This window comes from Oncorhynchus gorbuscha, linkage group LG07, assembly GCF_021184085.1.
Source record: "Oncorhynchus gorbuscha isolate QuinsamMale2020 ecotype Even-year linkage group LG07, OgorEven_v1.0, whole genome shotgun sequence".
Lineage (NCBI taxonomy): Eukaryota > Metazoa > Chordata > Actinopteri > Salmoniformes > Salmonidae > Oncorhynchus > Oncorhynchus gorbuscha.
This window is the reverse complement of record NC_060179.1, coordinates 38787411-38810068: the sequence shown is the minus strand read 5'-3', so window position 1 is coordinate 38810068 and position 22658 is coordinate 38787411. Positions and strand designations below refer to the sequence as shown.

General features: G+C 46.4%; 1 protein-coding gene across 1 annotated transcript in view; it reads left to right on the top strand.

The window, feature by feature from the left end:
- LOC124038988 (supervillin-like) overlaps positions 1-22658 on the top strand; it is a 106277-nt gene that overhangs the window by 65377 nt on the left and 18242 nt on the right. The window contains exons 21-26 of the mRNA XM_046354888.1: positions 12020-12156; positions 16514-16661; positions 20108-20253; positions 20814-20989; positions 21972-22125; positions 22380-22582. Coding sequence (XP_046210844.1) covers positions 12020-12156; positions 16514-16661; positions 20108-20253; positions 20814-20989; positions 21972-22125; positions 22380-22582 — 964 coding nt within the window. The remainder of the gene's footprint in view (positions 1-12019; positions 12157-16513; positions 16662-20107; positions 20254-20813; positions 20990-21971; positions 22126-22379; positions 22583-22658) is intronic.

The following is a 22658-nucleotide window of genomic DNA, read 5'->3' as shown; positions in this document are numbered from 1 at the left end:
TAAGGTCTCCAGAGATGGGCTGGAGAAGACAGGAGGGGATGGGTTTAGGTGGGCAGGTTGTTGGGCGGCCGGACATCCCTCGTTGTAGGATTTCATCTGGAGAAAAGAAGGGGGAATAAGGGAAAGGTAGTTCTGTGAGTGGGCTCAGTAGGCTGAGTGAATGCGGACCGGATGTTGTCAACTTTTTTTCAGTGGTCTGCTTAGAGGGAGGATAGGAGGTGGAGGATTAAGGAGTTTGGAGAAGCTTCCCAGGGATGGAGGCAGAAGCTTGAATGTAGAGTGACAGAAATAGGCTTTAGAAGTGGATACAGAGGAAAGGAAGGTAGAGAGGAGGGAGTGGGAGGATGATAAGTCCTCCGGAAGTTTTGTTTTCCTTCAATTCCGCTCAACGGTCCGCAGCCCTGTTCTGTTAGCAAGCAGTGAATCACTCAGCCACAGAATGGAGGGGATAATTATTGTTATTGATTAATAATGACAAACCTTCTGGCATTAACAGGGTGGCAGGAAACCTAGTGGTTAGAGCATTGGGCGGTAACCGAAAGGTTGCTGGATCAAATCCCTGAGCTGACGAGATAAAAATCTGTCGTTCTGCCCCTGAACAAGGCAGTTAACCCACTGTTCTCCGGTAGGCCGTAAATGTAAATAACAATTTGTTCTTAACTGACTTGCCTAGTTAAATAAAGGTGTTATATATATATATATATATATATATATATATATATATATATATATATTTTTTTTTTTTTTGACAACTTAGATGGAAAACTACTGAGGATTGTAGTGGCCTCTATAGCCCCTCCTGTCTGCCATGTCTTTAATCTGAGCCTAGAGGAAAGTCTTTGTCATTCCGCTACGCAAAAGTGGTAACGCGGCCTTTACTGGTTCGAACAGCAGACCTATCAGTTTGCTGCCAGATCTTAGCAGCACTGTTCTGACAGTGTTCTCCCTGTACACCAAGTCAGAGCCGTAAGATAAGGGGGCATATAAGCAGACAACGAAAGCTCTTACAATATTCAAAGATTACATTTCTCTAAAACAGGCTGTAGGCTACACGTGCACCACCAATTCAGAACAGGAAGGCGTATTTAAGAGGGGGAAATGGGACAATTATTATGGTGGGCTATTGGGCTATTAACAGCTTACTACACAACATACACTTATGTATACTGTAGCTAAGAAAGTAATACTATCTCCCTGGCATGTTACAATAATGTAAGCAGCAGCATACAAGACGTTTTTGGACTTGGTGAGCACAGCATCAAACTTTGTCATCAAAGTCTGGCATTCTCTGGATTTATGGTGCGTTCAAAACAACTGGGAATTTTGGGGGAAAAAACTAGGTTGAATCATGATGACATCGGTGAACTTCAGGTCAGATTTCCCAGCTCTGAGTTTCCAGTTTTCATAGCGTGGCAGAAGTCATGCTGGATTGCCAGCATGGTCAATGTTGAATGTGTATCCTTTTAAGCTTAGAGACCTTTAAACCCAGACTTGGAACCACACACCCACTCCACTGAATAGAGGGCTAGGGATTTCTTTGCAATTTCTTTGCAATGCTTGCAGTTAGCCACATTGGCGTCGGCTAATGGGGATCCTAATAAATCAAATAAAATCAGCTGGGTGGAAAGAGAGGAGAGGAAAGGGGACAGTGAGACAAAGGATGCAGAAAGGGAGGAGAGTAGGATGAAGAGGCATATTAAGGAGACAGGAGGGAGAATAATTTGGGTAGAGGCTGAGTGGGTACGGTTGGAGTAAATATGTTGAGAAAAATAAACAAAGTAGTGATTAGAGAGATGGATGGGGTTGCAGTGAGGTTAGTAGGTGAACAGCCTCTAGTGAAGTTGAGGTCAAGCGTATTGCTTATCTTGTGAGTGGGAGATGACTGGGAAGGGTAAGGTCAAAAAAGGAAAGAAGTGGAAAGAAAATCTGCAGTCCTCATGCCTCCTTGCAGCATGCCTAAGGCACATTCACGCAGATGAGCAGGGACCCTGGGCATCTTTCTTTTAGTGTTTTTCAGAGTCAGTAGAAAGGCCTCTTTAGTGTCCTAGGTTTTCATAACTGTGACCTTAATTGCCTACCGTCTGTAAGCTGTTAGTGTCTTAACAACCGTTCCACATGTGCATCTTCATTAATTGTTCATGGTTCATTGAACAAGCATGGGACAAGCGTGTTTAAACCCTTTACAATGAAGATCTGTGAAGTTATTTGTATTGTTGCGAGTTATCTTTGAAAGACAGGGTCCTGAAAAAGGCGTATTTCTTTTTTTGCTGAGTTTATGATATGAGTAATGTAATGATGTGAGTAATGTGAACATTATTAAAGTGGCATTGTTTAAAGTGACTAATTTATTAATTTATCAATTTATTAAAGTGGCCAGTGATTGGGTTTCAATGTAGGCAGCAGCCTCTGAGTTAGTTATTGCTGTTTAGCATTACATTTACATTTACATTTAAGTCATTTAGCAGACGCTCTTATCCAGAGCGACTTACAAATTGGTGCATTCACCTTATGACATCCAGTGGAACAACCACTTTACAATAGTGCATCTAAATATTTTAAGGGGGGAGGGGGTGAGAAGGATTACTTTATCCTATCCTAGGTGTTCCTTAAAGAGGTGGGGTTTCAGGTGTCTCCGGAAGGTGGTGATTGACTCCGCTGTCCTGGCGTCGTGAGGGAGTTTGTTCCACCATTGGGGAGCCAGAGCAGCGAACAGTTTTGACTGAGCTGAGCGGGAACTGTACTTCCTCAGTGGTAGGGAGGCGAGCAGGCCAGAGGTGGATGAACGCAGTGCCCTTATTTGGGTGTAGGGCCTGATCAGAGCCTGGAGGTACTGAGGTGCCGTTCCCCTCACAGCTCCGTAGGCAAGCACCATGGTCTTGTAGCGGATGCGAGCTTCAACTGGAAGCCAGTGGAGAGAGCGGAGGAGCGGGGTGACGTGAGAGAACTTGGGAAGGTTGAACACTAGACGGGCTGCGGCGTTCTGGATGAGTTGTAGGGGTTTAATGGCACAGGCAGGGAGCCCAGCCAACAGCGAGTTGCAGTAATCCAGACGGGAGATGACAAGTGCCTGGATTAGGACCTGCGCCGCTTCCTGTGTGAGGCAGGGTCGTACTCTGCGGATGTTGTAGAGCATGAACCTACAGGAACGGGCCACCGCCTTGATGTTAGTTGAGAACGACAGTTTGTTGTCCAGGATCACGCCAAGGTTCTTAGCGCTCTGGGAGGAGGACACAATGGAGTTGTCAACCGTGATGGCGAGATCATGGAACGGGCAGTCCTTCCCCGGGAGGAAGAGCAGCTCCGTCTTGCCGAAGTTCAGCTTGAGGTGGTGATCCGTCATCCACACTGATATGTCTGCCAGACATGCAGAGATGCGATTCGCCACCTGGTCATCAGAAGGGGGAAAGGAGAAGATTAATTGTGTGTCGTCTGCATAGCAATGATAGGAGAGACCATGTGAGGTTATGACAGAGCCAAGTGACTTGGTGTATAGCGAGAATAGGAGAGGGCCTAGAACAGAGCCCTGGGGGACACCAGTGGTGAGAGCGCGTGGTGAGGAGACAGATTCTCGCCACGCCACCTGGTAGGAGCGACCTGTCAGGTAGGACGCAATCCAAGCGTGGGCCGCGCCGGAGATGCCCAACTCGGAGAGGGTGGAGAGGAGGATCTGATGGTTCACAGTATCGAAGGCAGCCGATAGGTCTAGAAGGATGAGAGCAGAGGAGAGAGAGTTAGCTTTAGCGGTGCGGAGCGCCTCCGTGATACAGAGAAGAGCAGTCTCAGTTGAATGACTAGTCTTGAAACCTGACTGATTTGGATCAAGAAGGTCATTCTGAGAGAGATAGCGGGAGAGCTGACCAAGGACGGCACGTTCAAGAGTTTTGGAGAGAAAAGAAAGAAGGGATACTGGTCTGTAGTTGTTGACATCGGAGGGATCGAGTGTAGGTTTTTTCAGAAGGGGTGCAACTCTCGCTCTCTTGAAGACGGAAGGGACGTAGCCAGCGGTCAGGGATAAGTTGATGAGCGAGGTGAGGTAAGGGAGAAGGTCTCCGGAAATGGTCTGGAGAAGAGAGGAGGGGATAGGGTCGAGCGGGCAGGTTGTTGGGCGGCCGGCCGTCACAAGACGCGAGATTTCATCTGGAGAGAGAGGGGAGAAAGAGGTCAGAGCACAGGGTAGGGCAGTGTGAGCAGAACCAGCGGTGTTGTTTGACTTAGCAAACGAGGATCGGATGTCGTCGATCTTCTTTTCAAAATGGTTGACGAAGTCATCTGCAGAGAGGGAGGGGGGAGGGGGAGGAGGATTCAGGAGGGAGGAGAATGTGGCAAAGAGCTTCCTAGGGTTAGAGGCAGATGCTTGGAATTTAGAGTGGTAGAAAGTGGCTTTAGCAGCAGAGACAGAGGAGGAAAATGTAGAGAGGAGGGAGTGAAAGGATGCCAGGTCCGCAGGGAGGCGAGTTTTCCTCCATTTCCGCTCGGCCTTCCGGAGCCCTGTTCTGTGAGCTCGCATTGAGTCGTCAAGCCACGGAGCGGGAGGGGAGGACCGAGCCGGCCTGGAAGATAGGGGACATAGAGAGTCAAAGGATGCAGAAAGGGAGGAGAGGAGGGTTGAGGAGGCAGAATCAGGAGATAGGTTGGAGAAGGTTTGAGCAGAGGGAAGAGATGATAGGATGGAAGAGGAGAGAGTAGCGGGGGAGAGAGAGCGAAGGTTGGGACGGCGCGATACCATCCGAGTAGGGGCAGTGTGGGAAGTGTTGGATGAGAGCGAGAGGGAAAAGGATACAAGGTAGTGGTCGGAGACTTGGAGGGGAGTTGCAATGAGGTTAGTGGAAGAACAGCATCTAGTAAAGATGAGGTCGAGCGTATTGCCTGCCTTGTGAGTAGGGGGGAAGGTGAGAGGGTGAGGTCAAAAGAGGAGAGGAGTGGAAAGAAGGAGGCAGAGAGGAATGAGTCAAAGGTAGACGTGGGGAGGTTAAAGTCGCCCAGAACTGTGAGAGGTGAGCCGTCCTCAGGAAAGGAGCTTATCAAGGCATCAAGCTCATTGATGAACTCTCCGAGGGGACCTGGAGGGCGATAAATGATAAGGATGTTAAGCTTGAAAGGGCTGGTAACTGTGACAGCATGAAATTCAAAGGAGGCGATAGACAGATGGGTAAGGGGAGAAAGAGAGAATGACCACATGGGAGAGAGAAGGATCCCTATTCCACCACCCCGCTGACCAGAAGCTCTCGGGTGTGCGAGAACACGTGGGCGGACGAAGAGAGAGCAGTAGGAGTAGCAGTGTTATCTGTGGTGATCCATGTTTCTGTCAGTGCCAAGAAGTCGAGGGACTGGAGGGAGGCATAGGCTGAGATGAACTCTGCCTTGTTGGCTGCAGATCGGCAGTTCCAGAGGCTACCGGAGACCTGGAACTCCACGTGGGTCGTGCGCGCTGGGACCACCAGATTAGGGTGGCAGCGGCCACGCGGTGTGGAGCGTTTGTATGGTCTGTGCAGAGAGGAGAGAACAGGGATAGACAGACACATAGTTGACAGGCTACAGAAGAGGCTACGCTAATGCAAGGAGATTGGAATGACAAGTGGACTACACGTCTCGAATGTTCAGAAAGTTAAGCTTACGTAGCAAGAATCTTATTGACTAAAATTATTAAAAATGATACAGTACTGCTGAAGTAGGCTAGCTGGCAGTGGCTGCGTTGTTGACTTTGTAGGCTAGCTGACAGTGGCTGCGTTGTTGACACTACACTAATCAAGTCGTTCCGTTGAGTGTAGTAGTTTCTACAGTGCTGCTATTCGGGGGCTAGCTGGCTAGCTAGCAGTGTTGATTACGTTACGTTGCGTTAAAAGAACGACAATAGCTGGCTAGCTAACCTAGAAAATCGCTCTAGACTACACAATTATCTTTGATACACAGACGGCTATGTAGCTAGCTATGTAGCTAGCTACGATCAAACAAATCAAACCGTTGTGCTGTAATGAAATGAAATGAAAAATGTGATACTACCTGTGGAGCGAAGCGGAATGCGACCGGGTTGTTGAGTGCGGAAGTTCTATTCAGTAGACGTTGGCTAGCTGTTGGCTAGCTAGCAGTGTCTCCTACGTTAAGGACGACAAATAGCTGGCTAGCTAACCTCGGTAAATTAAGATAATCACTCTAAGACTACACGCTCTAAACTACACAATTATCTTGGATACGAAGACAGCAAAGACAACTATGTAGCTAGCTAACACTACACTAATCAAGTCGTTCAGTTGAGTGTAATAGTTTCTACAGTGCTGCTATTCGGTAGACGGTGGACGTTTGCTAGCTGGCTAGCTGCTGGGCAGATAGCAGTGTAGACTACGTTAGGACGACGAAATACGAAGTTGCAATAGAAGTGCTGACTGTTTCACTTTGTTGTCCTCTTTCTTTTCCTTTTTCTTCTGTCCTTTTGTCCTTATTTTGTCTTCCTTTCTTCTGTTAACTAGATATTTTTTGTTGTTATTCTTTGTAAGCTAGCTAGCTTCTTCCAGGAGAGTCCCTAGCAACTGCTTAGCAACAAGTAAACAATTCTGTTAGCAATTCACCTAGCTAAGATAACTGTACAATTTTATGAAAAAAATAGTTATTTTTCAAAAGCCTGTCTTGTTTAGTTTGTTCCTTGTTTTGTCTTCTATTGAGTCTTGCAGTTTTCTCTTGATTTTTTCGATGTACTTCACTCTAAAAAAACATTTAAATCTCAATAAATACAGGAGCTCATTTTTCAGCAGCTGCTCAATTTAGAACTCCGGAATTTAGCAGTCTGATGGCCTTGAGATAGAAGCTGTTTTTCAGTCTCTCGGTCCGAGCTTTGATGCACCTGCAATGACCTCGCCTTTGCCTTCTGGATGGTAGCGGCCTTGTGGTTGAGGGTGGTGCAGTTGCCGTACCAGGCTGTGATACAGCCCGACAGGATGCTCTCGATTGTGCATCTGTAAGTTTGTGAGGATTTTGGGTGACAAGCCAAAATTTTCTGACTCCTGGAGGTTGAAGAGGCGCTGACGAACATTCTTCACCACACTGTCTGTGTGGGTGGACCATTTCAGTTTGTCTGTCTACGCTGAGGAATTTAAACGTTCCACCCTCTCCACTGCTGTCCCTTCGATGTGGATAGGGGGGTGCTCCCTCTGCTGTTTCCTGAAGTCCACGATCATCACTTTTGTTTTTTTGACATTGAGTGAGACGTTGTTTTCCTGAAACCACAGTCCCGCGTGCCCTCACCTCCTCCCTGTAGGCTGTCTCGTCGTTGTTGGTAATCAAGCCCACTAATGTTGTCGTCTGCAAACTTGATGATTGAGTTGCAGGTGTGCATAGCTATGCGGCCGTGGGTGAACAGGGAGTACAGGAGGGGGCTGAGCATGCACTCTTGTGGGTTCCCAGTGTTGAGGGTCAGCGAAGTGGAGATGTTGTTTCCTATCTTTACCACCTGGGGGCGGCCCTTCAGAAGGTCCAGAACCCAATTGCACAGGGCGGCATTGAGACCCGTATTCATCTTGTCCAGATGGGATCGGGGAGAAAGGTAGCCTAATGGTAAGAGCGTTGGACCAATAACCGAAAGGTTGGTGGATTGAATCCCAGAGTGGACAAGGTTAAAATCTGTAATTCTGCCCCGAACAAGGCATTTAACCCACTGTTCCTAGGCCATCATTGTAAATAAGAATTTGTTCTTAACTGACTTGCCTAGTTAAATGAAGGTTAAATAAAAAATTAAAATAGGGCAGAGTGATGGCGATTGCATTGTCTGTGGACCTGTTGGGGTGGTATGCAAACTGAAGTGGGTCTAGGGTGGGTGGGTAGCATAGAGGTGATTAAGATCCTTGACTAGTCTCTCAAAGCACTTAATGATGACAGAAGTGAGTGTCACGGGGCGGTAGTCATTTAGTTCAGTTATCTTTGCCTTGGGTACAGGAACAATGGTGGCCATCTTTAAGCATGTGGGGACAGCAGATTGGGATAGGTAGCAATTTCAATATGTCTGTAAACACACCAGCCAGCTGGTTTGCACATGCTCTGAAGACCCGTCTGGGCCAGCAGCCTTGCGAGGGTTAACACATTTAAATGTTTCACTCACATCGGCCACGGAGAAGGGGGGGAGCAGTCCTTGTTAGTGGGCCGTAACGGTGGCACTGTATTATCCTCATAACGGACAAAGTAGGTGGTTAGTTTGTCTGGAAGCGTGACGTCGGATTTCCTATAGACCCTGCTACATAGGTCTCGTGACTGAGCTGTTGAATTGCGACTCCACTTTGTCCCTGTTCCAGCATTTCTCCTGTTTGATTGCCTTGCGGAGGGAATAACTCAACTGTTTATATTCAGGCATATTCCCAGACCTGGTTCGCACTTTCAGATTTGCGCGGATGCTGCCATCTGTTCACGGTTTCTGGTTAGAGTAGGTTTTAATAGTCACAGTGGGTACATCTCCAATGTACTTCTTTATAAACTCACGCACTGAGTCAACGTATAGATCGATGTCGTTATCTGAGTCTGACCGGAACATATCCCAGTCCGCGTGATCAAACCAACATTGAAGCGTGGATTCCGATTGGTCAGACCAGCGCTGACTGATTTGTATGCATCGTGGATGTCAGAGTAGTCGTGATCGAGTGTATTACCCCCACGCGTGATAACATCAATATGCTGATAGAATTTAGGTAGCTTTGTTCTCAAATTTGCTTTTTAAAATCCTGCAGCCTCAGGGTACATGGTTTCCAGTTTAAATAGAGTCCAGTGAAGTTCCTTGATGGCGGTCTTGGTGTCTGCTTGAGGGGGAATGTACCCAGCTGTGACGATAACTGATTATAATTCTCTTGGGAGGTAATATGGCTGGCATTTGATTGTAAGGAATTCCAGGTCGGGTGAGCAAAAGAACTTGACTTCCTATATGTTGCTATGATTACACCATGAGTCGGTAATCATGAAGAATAGACCCCCGCCCTTTCTCTTCCCATAGAGGTGTTTATCTCGGTCACGCCGACCGATGCATGGAGAAGCCCGGTGGCTGAACCGATTCCGACAACATATCCCGAGAGAGACATTTTTCCGTGATACAGAGAATGTTACAATCTCTGATGTCTCTCTGGAGGGCAACCCTTGCTCGAATGTCATCTACCTTGTTGTCAAGAGACTGGACGTTGGTGAGTAGTCTACTCGGGAGTGGTGGTCGATGTGCACATCTACGGAGCCTGACCAGGACGCCGGTCCGTCTTCCCCTTCTGTGGTGCCGTTGTTTTGGGTCGGCTTCTGGGATTAGATCCATTGCCCTGGGTGGTGGTCCAAACAGAGGATCCACTTCGGGAAAGTTGTATTCCTGGTCGTAATGTTGGTAAGTTGACGTCACTCTTATATCCAATAGTTCTTCCCAGCTGTATGTAATACAACTTAAGATTTCTTGGGGTAACAATGTAAGAAATAATACATTAAAAAAACAAAATACTAAATAGTTTCCTTAGGACTCGAAGCGAGATGACCATCTCGGTCGGCACCATCTTGCATGTGCAGCGACCATACAACGCTTTTACAACATACAGAAGTGCACCGGTTATCAAGGGGCAAAGTATTGACACGTTTTTTTTAAATTGAGAGACGAGCTTAAAGTTTCTTTACTGACCATAATTTTCACTTGTCTGACTGTTTGCATGATGACGACGTTTCTCACACGACTGGCCTATCTGGGTGATGTTTTTTCTCACCTGAATGATCTGAATGTAGGATTACAGGGACTCTCAGTGACTATATTCAATGTGCGGTACAAAATTGAGGCTATGAATAAGAAGTTGGAGCTCTGTCTGCATTAACAAAGACAACACACAGGTCTTTCCATTATTGTATGATTTTTTTGTGTGCAAATGAACTCAAGCTTATGGACAATGTCAAATGTGATATAGCGAAGCACCTGAGTGAGTTGGGTATGCAATTACGCCGGCACTTTCTTGAAACGGATGACACAAACAACTGGATTCGTTATCCTTTTCATGCCCAGCCACCAGTCCACTTACCGCTATCTGAACAAGAGAGCATCATCCAAATTGCAACAAGTGGTTCTGTGAAAATTGAATTTAATCGCAATCCACTGCCAGATTTCTGGATTGGGCTGCGCTCAGAGTATCCTGCCTTGGCAAATCGCGCTGTTAAGACACTGATGTCCTTTGCAACCAAGTACCTATGTGAGAGTGGATTCTCGGCCATCGCTAGCATGAAATCTAAATACAGGCACAGACTGCGTGTGGAAAATGATTTAAGGCTGAGACTCTCTCCAATACAATCCAACATTGCAGATTTATGCATCCTTTCTAGCACATCATTCTCATTATTTATTATTATTATAGAATTATTTGTGCCCTGGTCCTTTAAAGAGTTTTTTTGTCACTTCCCACGAGCCGGGTTGTGACAAACTCACACTCATTCTTGTGTTTAATAACTGTATCGTGTGTGGCAGGCTTAAAATTATGGCAAAAAACAACATTTGAGAGTGCGCTGACCCTGGTGCTAGAGGGGGTACCCAGCTGGAGGTTGAATGTTTGAAGGGGCACAGGACTATAAAAAGTTTGGGAACCACTGCTCTAGAGCATTTTTCTTGTTGAGCATAATTTGAATGAAGAGTGTATTTGTTTTCTATGATTGCTTTGTTCTCTGTTTTCCTTTTTATATTTATTCATTTGTATTTCTATAATTACAGGGCTCATCTGTAAAATAATCCTTGATCTCAGCATGACTCCCTATCAAAGTCCAGGTTAAATAAAGAAACAGCCTTGAAAACCAGCCACGCGCTCCCTCCACTGCCATTTGCTAGTAGTTCTTTGGAGAGACATGCAGGTCAACAATGTTACATTAAACGCAACAGTTTAGAGGACACATCTGAGCTGGAATCCCAAACACATTTCACACAAAGTAACAGACAGTCTCATAGTAGATCATCTTACAATGACAACAAAGGGACTGGAGTAATCAGTTATGTGTAGTATTCTGATAATGGTTTCATCCACACTAAGAAGGAAGGCAGTGTGTTCTTTGACTGTCGAGTCACATTGAGGAGAAAAATATCTCAGGCTGTGTCTCAAACGGCTCCCTATTCATTATGTAGTGCACTACTTGTGAACAGTGCACTATGTAGGGAATGACTGTGCCATTTGGGATGCAGACAGTCATCAGAGAGGTCATTCGCCTAGATTAGACAGATATTGAGGGCAGGAAAAACATCTTCTTCTTCCATGTATCAAGGAGACTGTAGCCTATAACAAAACAAGCATGCTAAGGCAAACCATACAGGACAGTGAACAGCAAAACGTTGGCTACATCCTCAATGGCACCCTATTCCCTATACGGCACACAATTTTTGAGTCCTTTGGGAATAAAGGGAATGGGGTGCCATTTGGGATGCAGATGTCTGTCTGCTGTTGCATGCTAATTGACTAAATTATATTATTGTTTTGTCCTTGTTGTCTTCTAGTCTGGGGAAAGAAGAAAGGATTGTTTGCACTGCTTATTGCAGCCACATCTGTCACAGTAGTAACCCATTTCCTAGTGCTGCTGTGCTGAGGTCCACAGAGAAAAATGGCCTAATTGGCATTTTTACACAAAGCAACGAAGGATGCTCTTGAAGGGTGTCCTTTCTTTTCCGGAGGATGTTTTTGTGTTTTTCTGTGTGGTTGTTTTGGTTCCTTCTCTAAACCTCTTCCATGCAGCTCTGGTGCTTAATCATGTTACCCAGGTCACCTCGCTCTACCCTGGGCTAGCCTGCCCCCCCCCCAATAATCCAGCCCAAATCCAATAAAACCAACCAGACCACATTTAAAGTGGTATTCTAATCTTAGAAACACACTAAAGTATGTCCAAAATGGCACCCATATTCCCTATATAGTGCACTATTTTGACCCGAGCCATGTTAACGACTCAATTGATGATTTCTTCTTAAATGCTGTTAAGATCAAGATAAAAACATTTGATAATATATGCCTATCTGTCTCTGTCTGTGTTTGTTTGTTTCTGTCTGGTTTATAATAACCAGGCCGACGGCACATCCAGACCAGACTAGTGGAGCCCAGAGCGTCCTCTCTAAACAGCGGGGATTGCTTTTTGCTCATCACACCCCATCACTGCTTTGTCTGGACCGGAGAGTTTGCCAACGTCATCGAGAAGGCCAAGGTGAGTCTGCCATGTTTATTTTCATTCAGTCTTCTTGCTCTTGGTGTTATAAGTAACTTATTGTCCCTAGACGAAAATTCGGGTTCATGAGCAAGGGGTAGCATGATAAAAGTACAGGCTTATCAGACACACTAATCAAAACACATGCACCAATGTTGTCATACATATATTGTAAGTATTGCTGCTCAGTGCTGTCTTATTTATACTGAACAAAAATATAAACACAACAATTTCAAAGATTTTACTGAGTGAAATAAGGAAGTCGCTCAATTGAAATAAATTCATTAGGCCCTAATCTATGGATTTCAAATGTCTGGGAATAAAGATATGCATCTGTAGGGACGTGGATCAGAAAACCAGTCGGTATCTGGTGTGACTACTATTTGCCTCATGCAGCCACACAAATCCTTCGCATAGAGTTGATCAGGTTGTTGGTTGTGGCCTGTGGAATGCAAAAAAGTTTGAGCACAACATTTTAGAAAAATACGCCTTTTGTGCATATGGAACATTTCTGCGATCTTTTATTTCAGCTAATGAAACATGGGACCAACACTTTACATATTTAGTTATTATTTTTGTTCAGCGTAGTTACATTAGGTATGTTTCTATACTCCATAGATGAATGCGAGTAACAATCTATCAGTGAGGTTTAAAGGCACTTTGTTTTTATTAGGCGTGTGTTACATCACGTGTAGGAAGTAAATACTATTTTGCTTGTTATTTTTTATTAATTTACTGCATTGTTGTGGATCCAGCATCACGTGTGTGTGTGTGTGTGTGTGTGTGTGTGTGTGTGTGTGTGTGTGTGTGTGTGTGTGTGTGTGTGTGTGTGTGTGTGTGTGTGTGTGTGTGTGTGTGTGTGTGTGTGTGTGTGTGTGTGTGTGTGTGTGTGAGGAGCTGCAGTAACAGGAAGCCACACAGTGACACATCAACCCAGACCTAGAGCCATTGCTTTAAACATTCTCTGCTCAACTGAACTTTGTATGGCCAGGAGGAACACAGACTTCCTTCTAAAGTTCTATTAAAAAAAACTATAATTCAGACTATAAAACCCCAAGCAGATTGACATAAAGTGTAGTCCACTTTGTTCTAATGGCAGAAATAATTTGATTGGTTTAGGGCAGAACATATTCGATTGGTTGCTGCTAGTTTGCTACATAGTTTTGGTTGCTGCTAGTTTGCTACATTTGACTATTTTGCTCTTGAGAAAAGATGGTGCTGACAAACATGGTCACCCTGTTTTTAGCTCCTAGCCAACTTTGCACTATTTTTTGTCTGTGTTATTTCTTACATTATTTGCCTGAATGTTTTTAGTATTATCACCTACTTTTTGAAAATAACTTTTTGGATGTTAGAAGTGCTTTGAGTCGCTAGTGAAGGATTGTAATCACGTCCACCTTACCCGACACCCTAGCCCCACTACAATTTCCATTCTGCCCCAGCAGATCCATGGATGACGCAATCGCCATTATACTGCCCTATCCCACCTCAACAAGAGGAATACCTATGTAAAAAGGCTATGTAAGAATGCTGTTCCTCAACTACAGCTTATCCTTCAACACCACAGTGCACTCCAAGTTCATCACTAAGCTCAGGTGCTTGGGTCTAAACCCCTCCCTGTACAACTGGGTCATAGACTTCCTGACGGACCAACCCCAGGTGGTGAAGGTAGGCAACAACACCTCTGACACTCTGATTCGGGGGAGTGGCAGAGGTGGCCCCACAGGAATGTGTGCTCAGCCCCCTATTGTACTCCCTGTTCACCTATGACTGCGTTGTCTTGCATGGCCAGGAAAATAACCACTCCCTCTTCGTCACAACAAAACGAAGTAGCTTTTCGTGGACTACAGGAAACTGCAGAGAGCACGCCTCCATTGCCGCGGTAGAGAGGGTCAAAAGCTTCAAGTTCCTAGTTGTGCACATCACCGAGGACCTGAAAGGGTCCCTTCACACCGACAGGAGGCTGAAGAAATCTACAGCACCTGGTGTCACAGGACTTTTAAGCCTTGTGACATGGACTGTGTATGTGTGCCAATCAGAGGGTGAATGGGCACAACAAAATATTGCAGTGCCTTTGAACGCGGTATGGTAGTAGGTGCCAGGAACACCGGTTTGTGTCAACAACTGCAACACTGCTAGGTTTTTCACACTCAACAGTTTCCTGTGTGTATCAATAATGGTCCACCACCCAAAGAACACTCAGCCAACTTGACACAACTATGGACTTGAGCCAGCATCCCTGTGTTACGCTTTTAACACCTTGTAAAGTCCATGCCCTGACGAATTGTGGCTGTTCTTAGGCATCTCAATATTATGAAGGTTTTCTTAATGTTTTGTACACAGTGCATGTATTTACTGTATTCTAGTCTTGGCTCATCCTATATAACTACTACTGTATCCACCTTTTCTATTCACATAATGTCCGTACTGTCTATACACACAATTCATAGACACATATACACTATATATACAAAAGTATGTGGACTCCCCTTCAAATTAGTGGATTCAACCATTTCAACCACACCCGTTGCTGACATATGTATAAAACCGAGCACACTACACTGCGATCTCCATAGACAAACATTGGCAGTAGAATGGCTTTACTGAAGAGCTCAGTGACTTTTAACGTGTCACCGTCATAGGATGCCACCTTTCCAACAAGCCAGTTTGTCAGATGTCTGCCCTGCTAGAGCTGCCCCGATCAACTGTAAGTGCTGTTGTTGTTAAGTGGAAACGACTAGGCCACACAATCTCACAGAACGGGACTGCCGAGTGCTGTGTAGTGTGTAACAATTGTCTGTCCTCGGTTGCAACACTCACTACCGAATTCCAAACTGCCTCTGGAAGCAATGTCAGCACAAGAAATGTTGGTCGGGAGCTTCATGAAACGGGTTTCCATGGCCGAGCAGCCGTACACAAGCCTAGGATCACCTTGTCCAATGCCAAGCGTCGGCTTGAGTGGTGTAAAGCTCGCCGCCATTTGACTCTGGAGCAGTGTAAACAAGTTCTCTGGAGTGATGAATCAGACTTCACCATCTGGCAGTCCAACGAACAAATCTGGGTTTGGCTGATGTTAGGAAAAAGCTACCTTCCCGAATGTTTAGTGCCAACTATAAAGTTTGGTGGAGGGGGAATAATGGTGTGTGGCTTTTTTTTAGTTCCAGAAGGGAAATCTTAACACTCCAGCATATAATGACATTCTAGACGATTCTGTGCTTCCAACTTTGTGGCAACAGTTTGGGGAAACGCCCATTCCGGTCTCAGCATGACAATGCCCCCATGCATAAAGCGAGGTCCATACAGAAATGCTTTGTCGAGTTTGGTGTGGAAGAACTTGACAGAGCCCTGACCTCAACCCATCGAACACCATTGGGATGAATTGGAACGCTGACGGGGAGTCTGGCCTAATCGCCCAACATCTGTGCCCGACCTCACTAATGCTCTTGTGGTTGAATGGAAGTAAGTCCCGTCGGCAATGTTCTAACATCTAGTGGAAAGCCTTCCAGTGGAGGATGTTATAGCAGCAAAGGGGGGACCAACTCCATATCAATGAACATGGATTTGAAAGGAGATTTTCAACGAGCAGGTGACTTGGGTTAGGATGCTAATTTCCTGCAATTCTATCCATTTTGCCATGAGGTTGTATACTGTGTATCTACAGTAAATACTGTATTGTCGATATGGCTCATTCTAATATTTCTACTACTGTACATTGCATTTTAGTTACTGTTTGTATACACCGTATATATATTTATATACTGGATTCTTGACATAGCCCACTCTAATATCTACTGCTGTACATATCATTCTTAGTATATGTTGTGTAAATTCATCCAGTGTATATATGTAGAGATTGAATTTGGATTACTGTTAGTGCTATTTGGGTTGTTAATTGCATTCCAAGACTTCTTGATTTGTTGTATTTTTTTAATTAAAATGTTTTATTTCACTGCATTGTTAGGAGCTAGTATCATTTAAAAAATGTTACAACTAGTTTTATTTACAAGATTCTCAGTTCAAACCTTTACCATGTTTTTAAAAGTTGTGCATCTGCTGAACTTCGCCCGTTGACCTTTTAGAAACCAATCACATTTGTTCTGCCCTAAACCAAACAGATTCTTTCAGCCCTTAGAACAAAGTTGACTGCACTTTGTCAACCTGCAAAACCCAATGAGGGTTTGTTCAAAACACTTGCATAGGAGGCCCATCTCAGGATATGCTTTTTAAGAACATATCTATTTACCAATAGCTAAATATCTAATTGTCGAACAATGAAACGTCAAATCATCGGTGGTGAATTATTTATTTTGGTCCTAGAATTAACTGTTTTCTTATTGTCTGTGTCTTTCTTTCTCAGGCTGCTGAGCTGGCCCAGTTCATCCAGACCAAGAGAGACCTGGGTTGCCGTGCCAATTATGTAGAGCTGATCGAGGAGGGTATCAACACACACAGCTACGCTGCCAAGGAGTTCTGGAAGATTCTGGGTGGACAGATCAGCTACCAGTGTAAGGCTAACTGTCTGTTCATATTTCAATCAGTTTGGGGGATGCCCCTTTTTTTTGTCTTGCTATGTAGTAGCAATCCCAAATTAGTAGCAACTTCTGGACTACAAGTGGACGTGTAGTCCACTTGTCATTCCAATCTCCTTTGCATTAGCGTAGCCTCTTCTGTAGCCTGTCAACTATGTGTCTGTCTATCCCTGTTCTCTCCTCTCTGCACAGACCATACAAACGCTCCACACCGCGTGGCCGCGGCCACCCTAATCTGGTGGTCCCAGCGCGCACGACCCACGTGGAGTTCCAGGTCTCCGGTAGCCTCTGGAACTGCCAATCTGCGGTCAACAAGGCAGAGTTCATCTCAGACTATGCCTCCCTCCAGTCCCTCGACTTCTTGGCACTGACGGAAACATGGATCACCACAGACAACACTGCTACTCCTACTGCTCTCTCTTCGTCCGCCCACGTGTTCTCGCACACCCCGAGAGCTTCTGGTCAGCGGGGTGGTGGCACCGGGATCCTCATCTCTCCCAAGTGGTCATTCTCTCTTTCTCCCCTTACCCATCTGTCTATCGCCTCCTTTGAATTCCATGCTGTCACAGTTACCAGCCCTTTCAAGCTTAACATCCTTATCATTTATCGCCCTCCAGGTTCCCTCGGAGAGTTCATCAATGAGCTTGATGCCTTGATAAGCTCCTTTCCTGAGGACGGCTCACCTCTCACAGTTCTGGGCGACTTTAACCTCCCCACGTCTACCTTTGACTCATTCCTCTCTGCCTCCTTCTTTCCACTCCTCTCCTCTTTTGACCTCACCCTCTCACCTTCCCCCCTACTCACAAGGCAGGCAATACGCTCGACCTCATCTTTACTAGATGCTGTTCTTCCACTAACCTCATTGCAACTCCCCTCCAAGTCTCCGACCACTACCTTGTATCCTTTTCCCTCTCGCTCTCATCCAACACCTCCCACACTGCCCCTACTCGGATGGTATCGCGCCGTCCCAACCTTCGCTCTCTCTCCCCCGCTACTCTCTCCTCTTCCATCCTATCATCTCTTCCCTCCGCTCAAACCTTCTCCAACCTATCTCCTGATTCTGCCTCCTCAACCCTCCTCTCCTCCCTCTCTGCATCCTTTGACTCTCTATGTCCCCTATCCTCCAGGCCGGCTCGGTCCTCCCCTCCCGATCCGTGGCTCGATGACTCATTGCGAGCTCACAGAACAGGGCTCCGGGCAGCCGAGCGGAAATGGAGGAAAACTTGCCTCCCTGCGGACCTGGCATCCTTTTACTCCCTCCTCTCTACATTTTCCTCCTCTGTCTCTGCTGCTAAAGCCACTTTCTACCACGCTAAATTCCAAGCATCTGCCTCTAACCCTAGGAAGCTCTTTGCCACATTCTCCTCCCTCCTGAATCCTCCTCCCCCTCCCCCCCCCTCCCTCTCTGCAGATGACTTCGTCAACCATTTTGAAAAGAAGATCGACGACATCCGATCCTCGTTTGCTAAGTCAAACAACACCGCTGGTTCTGCTCACACTGCCCTACCCTGTGCTCTGACCTCTTTCTCCCCTCTCTCTCCAGATGAAATCTCGCGTCTTGTGACGGCCGGCCGCCCAACAACCTGCCCGCTCGACCCTATCCCCTCCTCTCTTCTCCAGACCATTTCCGGAGACCTTCTCCCTTACCTCACCTCGCTCATCAACTCATCCCTGACCGCTGGCTACGTCCCTTCCATCTTCAAGAGAGCGAGAGTTGCACCCCTTCTGAAAAAACCTACACTCGATCCCTCCGATGTCAACAATTACAGACCAGTATCCCTTCTTTCTTTTCTCTCCAAAACTCTTGAACGTGCCGTCCTTGGCCAGCTCTCCCGCTATCTCTCTCTGAATGACCTTCTTGATCCAAATCAGTCAGGTTTCAAGACTAGTCATTCAACTGAGACTGCTCTCCTCTGTATCATGGAGGCGCTCCGCACCGCTAAAGCTAACTCTCTCTCCTCTGCTCTCATCCTTCTAGATCTATCGGCTGCCTTCGATACTGTGAACCATCAGATCCTCCTCTCCACCCTCTCCGAGTTGGGCATCTCCGGCGCGGCCCACGCTTGGATTGCGTCCTACCTGACAGGTCGCTCCTACCAGGTGGCGTGGCGAGAATCTGTCTCCTCACCACGCGCTCTCACCACTGGTGTCCCCCGGGGCTCTGTTCTAGGCCCTCTCCTATTCTCGCTATACACCAAGTCACTTGGCTCTGTCATAACCTCACATGGTCTCTCCTATCATTGCTATGCAGACGACACACAACTAATCTTCTCCTTTCCCCCTTCTGATGACCAGGTGGCGAATCGCATCTCTGCATGTCTGGCAGACATATCAGTGTGGATGACGGATCACCACCTCAAGCTGAACCTCGGCAAGACGGAGCTGCTCTTCCTCCCGGGGAAGGACTGCCCGTTCCATGATCTCGCCATCACGGTTGACAACTCCATTGTGTCCTCCTCCCAGAGCGCTAAGAACCTTGGCGTGATCCTGGACAACACCCTGTCGTTCTCAATCAACATCAAGGCGGTGGCCCGTTCCTGTAGGTTCATGCTCTACAACATCCGCAGAGTACGACCCTGCCTCACACAGGAAGCGACGCAGGTCCTAATCCAGGCACTTGTCATCTCCCGTCTGGATTACTGCAACTCGCTGTTGGCTGGGCTCCCTGCCTGTGCCATTAAACCCCTTCAACTCATCCAGAACGCCGCAGCCCGTCTGGTGTTCAACCTTCCCAAGTTCTCTCACGTCACCCCGCTCCTCCGTTCTCTCCACTGGCTTCCAGTTGAAGCTCGCATCCGCTACAAGACCATGGTGCTTGCCTACGGAGCTGTGAGGGGAACGGCACCTCAGTACCTCCAGGCTCTGATCAGGCCCTACACCCAAACAAGGGCACTGCGTTCATCCACCTCTGGCCTGCTCGCCTCCCTACCACTGAGGAAGTACAGCTCCCGCTCAGCCCAGTCAAAACTGTTCGCTGCTCTGGCCCCCCAATGGTGGAACAAACTCCCTCACGACGCCAGGACAGCGGAGTCAATCACCACCTTCCGGAGACACCTGAAACCCCACCTCTTTAAGGAATACCTAGGATAGGATAAGTAATCCCTCTCATCCCCCCCCTTTAAGATTTAGATGCACTATTGTAAAGTGACTGTTCCACTGGATGTCATAAGGTGAATGCACCAATTTGTAAGTCGCTCTGGATAAGAGCGTCTGCTAAATGACTTAAATGTAAATGTAAATGTTATGAATGTGATATGTAGGGGTTATGAATGTGTTATGAAGTCCTTATGTAGGTGCCCTTCCAACTGAAGTGCTACCCAGAAAGGCTTCCCTGTTTTCCCGGTATCATCAGTTTCTAACGTTGATGATAGTTTTATGAAATTTTGTGACCGTTTTTCTAACTTCCAGTGTCCTCCCTGTAGCCGCAGGGACACCAGACGAGGATGAGCTGTATGAGAGCGCCATCGTAGAAACCAATTGCATCTACCGCCTAGTGGACGACAAACTAGTCCCCGATGACGACTTCTGGGGGAAGGTTCCCCGATGCACGCTGCTCAGCCCCAAACAGGTCAGACATTACTTCTACTAACATTGTTTGGGCTGGATTTAGATTTCCATTCTGACTGGATCCCAATCAAGTTAAGACACAGAGAGAGAGATATTAACCTGGCTGATCAGACACTGCTGTAACTCCTTCATAGGAATTGTTTGACACTGACCGGTACACTCCTCTGACCTGACCTGCTACAGTTCCTCACTTTCAAATGACTATTTTGAGCTGAAGTGCATAGTAGCATTGTACTGGTACTGATTGTGTAACGATGGGTGAGGAGTCAAACGCAGAGAGCAAAAACAGCGAAAACCCAAAACCGACAATACACCACAAACGTAACACAATGAGCCCGCACAAACGCCAGCGGGCAAAACAAACTTAAATAACACCCATCCCAAAACCCCAACAAGGAACAGGTGAAAACAATTTGACAAAAACAAACGAAAAGGAAAAGGGATCGGTGGCAGTTAATAGACCGGCGACGACGACCGCCGAGCGCCACCCGAGCAGGAAGGGGAGCCACCTTCGGTGGTATTCGTGACAGATTGCCACCTCTCTGCTCTGCTCTCCTATAGGTGTTGGTGTTTGACTTTGGCAGTGAGGTGTACGTGTGGCATGGTAAGGAGGTGACTCTGGCCCAGAGAAAAGTTGCCTTCCAGCTGGCTAAACACCTGTGGAACGGAACCTTCGACTACACAAACTGTGACATTAACCCCCTGGACCCTGGAGAGTGCAACTCACTCATACCCAGGTATGGCTCACAGACACTTATACTCAGGTACCTTTCAGACACTCATACCCATCTATATATCCACTCATATTCTGTCTCCCACACAAACATGCAACACACAAAGTATAATAATTACCATGAAAGCATTTCTCTTTAAAGTCCACCACTTTCAGTTAATTTGCATTTACAAATAACTTTGAGCTGCCTTCTTAAAACCACCCAGGTGAGTACAGGTTGTACAACATGCCCCCCTCCAATAGGTACCATAGCCAAGTATTCCACTATGTGTAAACAGCTAAGAGGCTAGGGGAGACTTCTATAAATGGGCAGGAGTGTCATTGTGCCACTCTGCACGAAACAACCTGTCTCTGCCTCTATGCCCATGGACAAGTTGGTAGGCTTCTTTAATTGCACTTGCCAGGTTGTCATTGGAAATATGAAATAGTTCTTAACTTATATGCCTGGAGAAATAAAGGTTCAAATATTTGTTTCCTGTGTTTTATTTCATATTGTACAACAGCTGTGAAAACTAACACTGTAAAACTGTGAAAACATTTTGTCAGTGTTATTTCCTGATAGTTGCTGGTTGAAAATACAATCTACACAGGACCTTCTAATCAGCAGGTTTGAATGTGCGGGTGTTTTGGCTCTCCGTAGTGACATCATCATGAGGTAAATTGGTTAATAGACTAATAAGAAAGAGTTCCTTTCTGCTAATAACAGCTAGTTTTCCCCTCCCCACTCAGACCATTCTGAAAGTCCTAGCAAAATTATAGCTTGAGAAATAGTTTTGCTTAAATTGTTTTGGCCATTTAAATAGAAATATTTTACAGAAATGATATTGATATAAAACTTCTGCATTGGACCTTTAAATAAAATATCAAATTAAAAGCTACAAATAGCCTCTGTCCTCTCCACCTCTACCTCTCCCATTCCAACTCTTTTACCTCTCCTCTCCCATTTCAACTCGTACCTGTCCTCTATCTCCCTCTGTCGAGTGCAGGAAAGGCCAGGGCCGTCCAGACTGGGCTATGTTTGGAAGGTTGACGCAACACAACGAGACCACCCTGTTCAAGGAGAAGTTCCTGGACTGGACAGACTCCAAGAAGAAAGGTACCATCAAGAACGGCCATGAGCACCTCAACGAAAACAACAAGGTACAGCTCCAAATAGTTTTTAACATATTTTAATTTGTTCACCTCCTTTGTCCTGTAGCTTCTCAAGCATTCCTTATTAGAAAGTAAGCCATACTGGCCAAATCATTCAAAATTAGACAAGAAAACAAAACCTAATTCTGTTCCAACAACCCATTTCCACCTCTCCTCCCTCACAACAACCATCACACGCATCTTAACCTCCCTACTCACCCTTCTCTTCCTAAACCCTTTTTGTTGCTTTCCCCTCCCCCCAGGAGCAGCAGAGCCCGGAACAGAACATGACGCGGGCCTATGATGCCTCCCTGATGCTGCCACTGCTCCCGACCCCGGTCCGTACGGTGTTGGATGGGGTGGACCTGGGCCGGGGCTATGGCACGGTGGCGGGGGATGACCGCAGGCACTTTGAGATCAGCACCACCGCTGTGGACATCTGGCACATACTAGAGTTTGACTACAGGTGGGTGTGTGTGGCTGTGTAGCAAATGGCATAATTCCCTACATAATGCGCTACATGTAAGTTCTGAGCAGGGCCC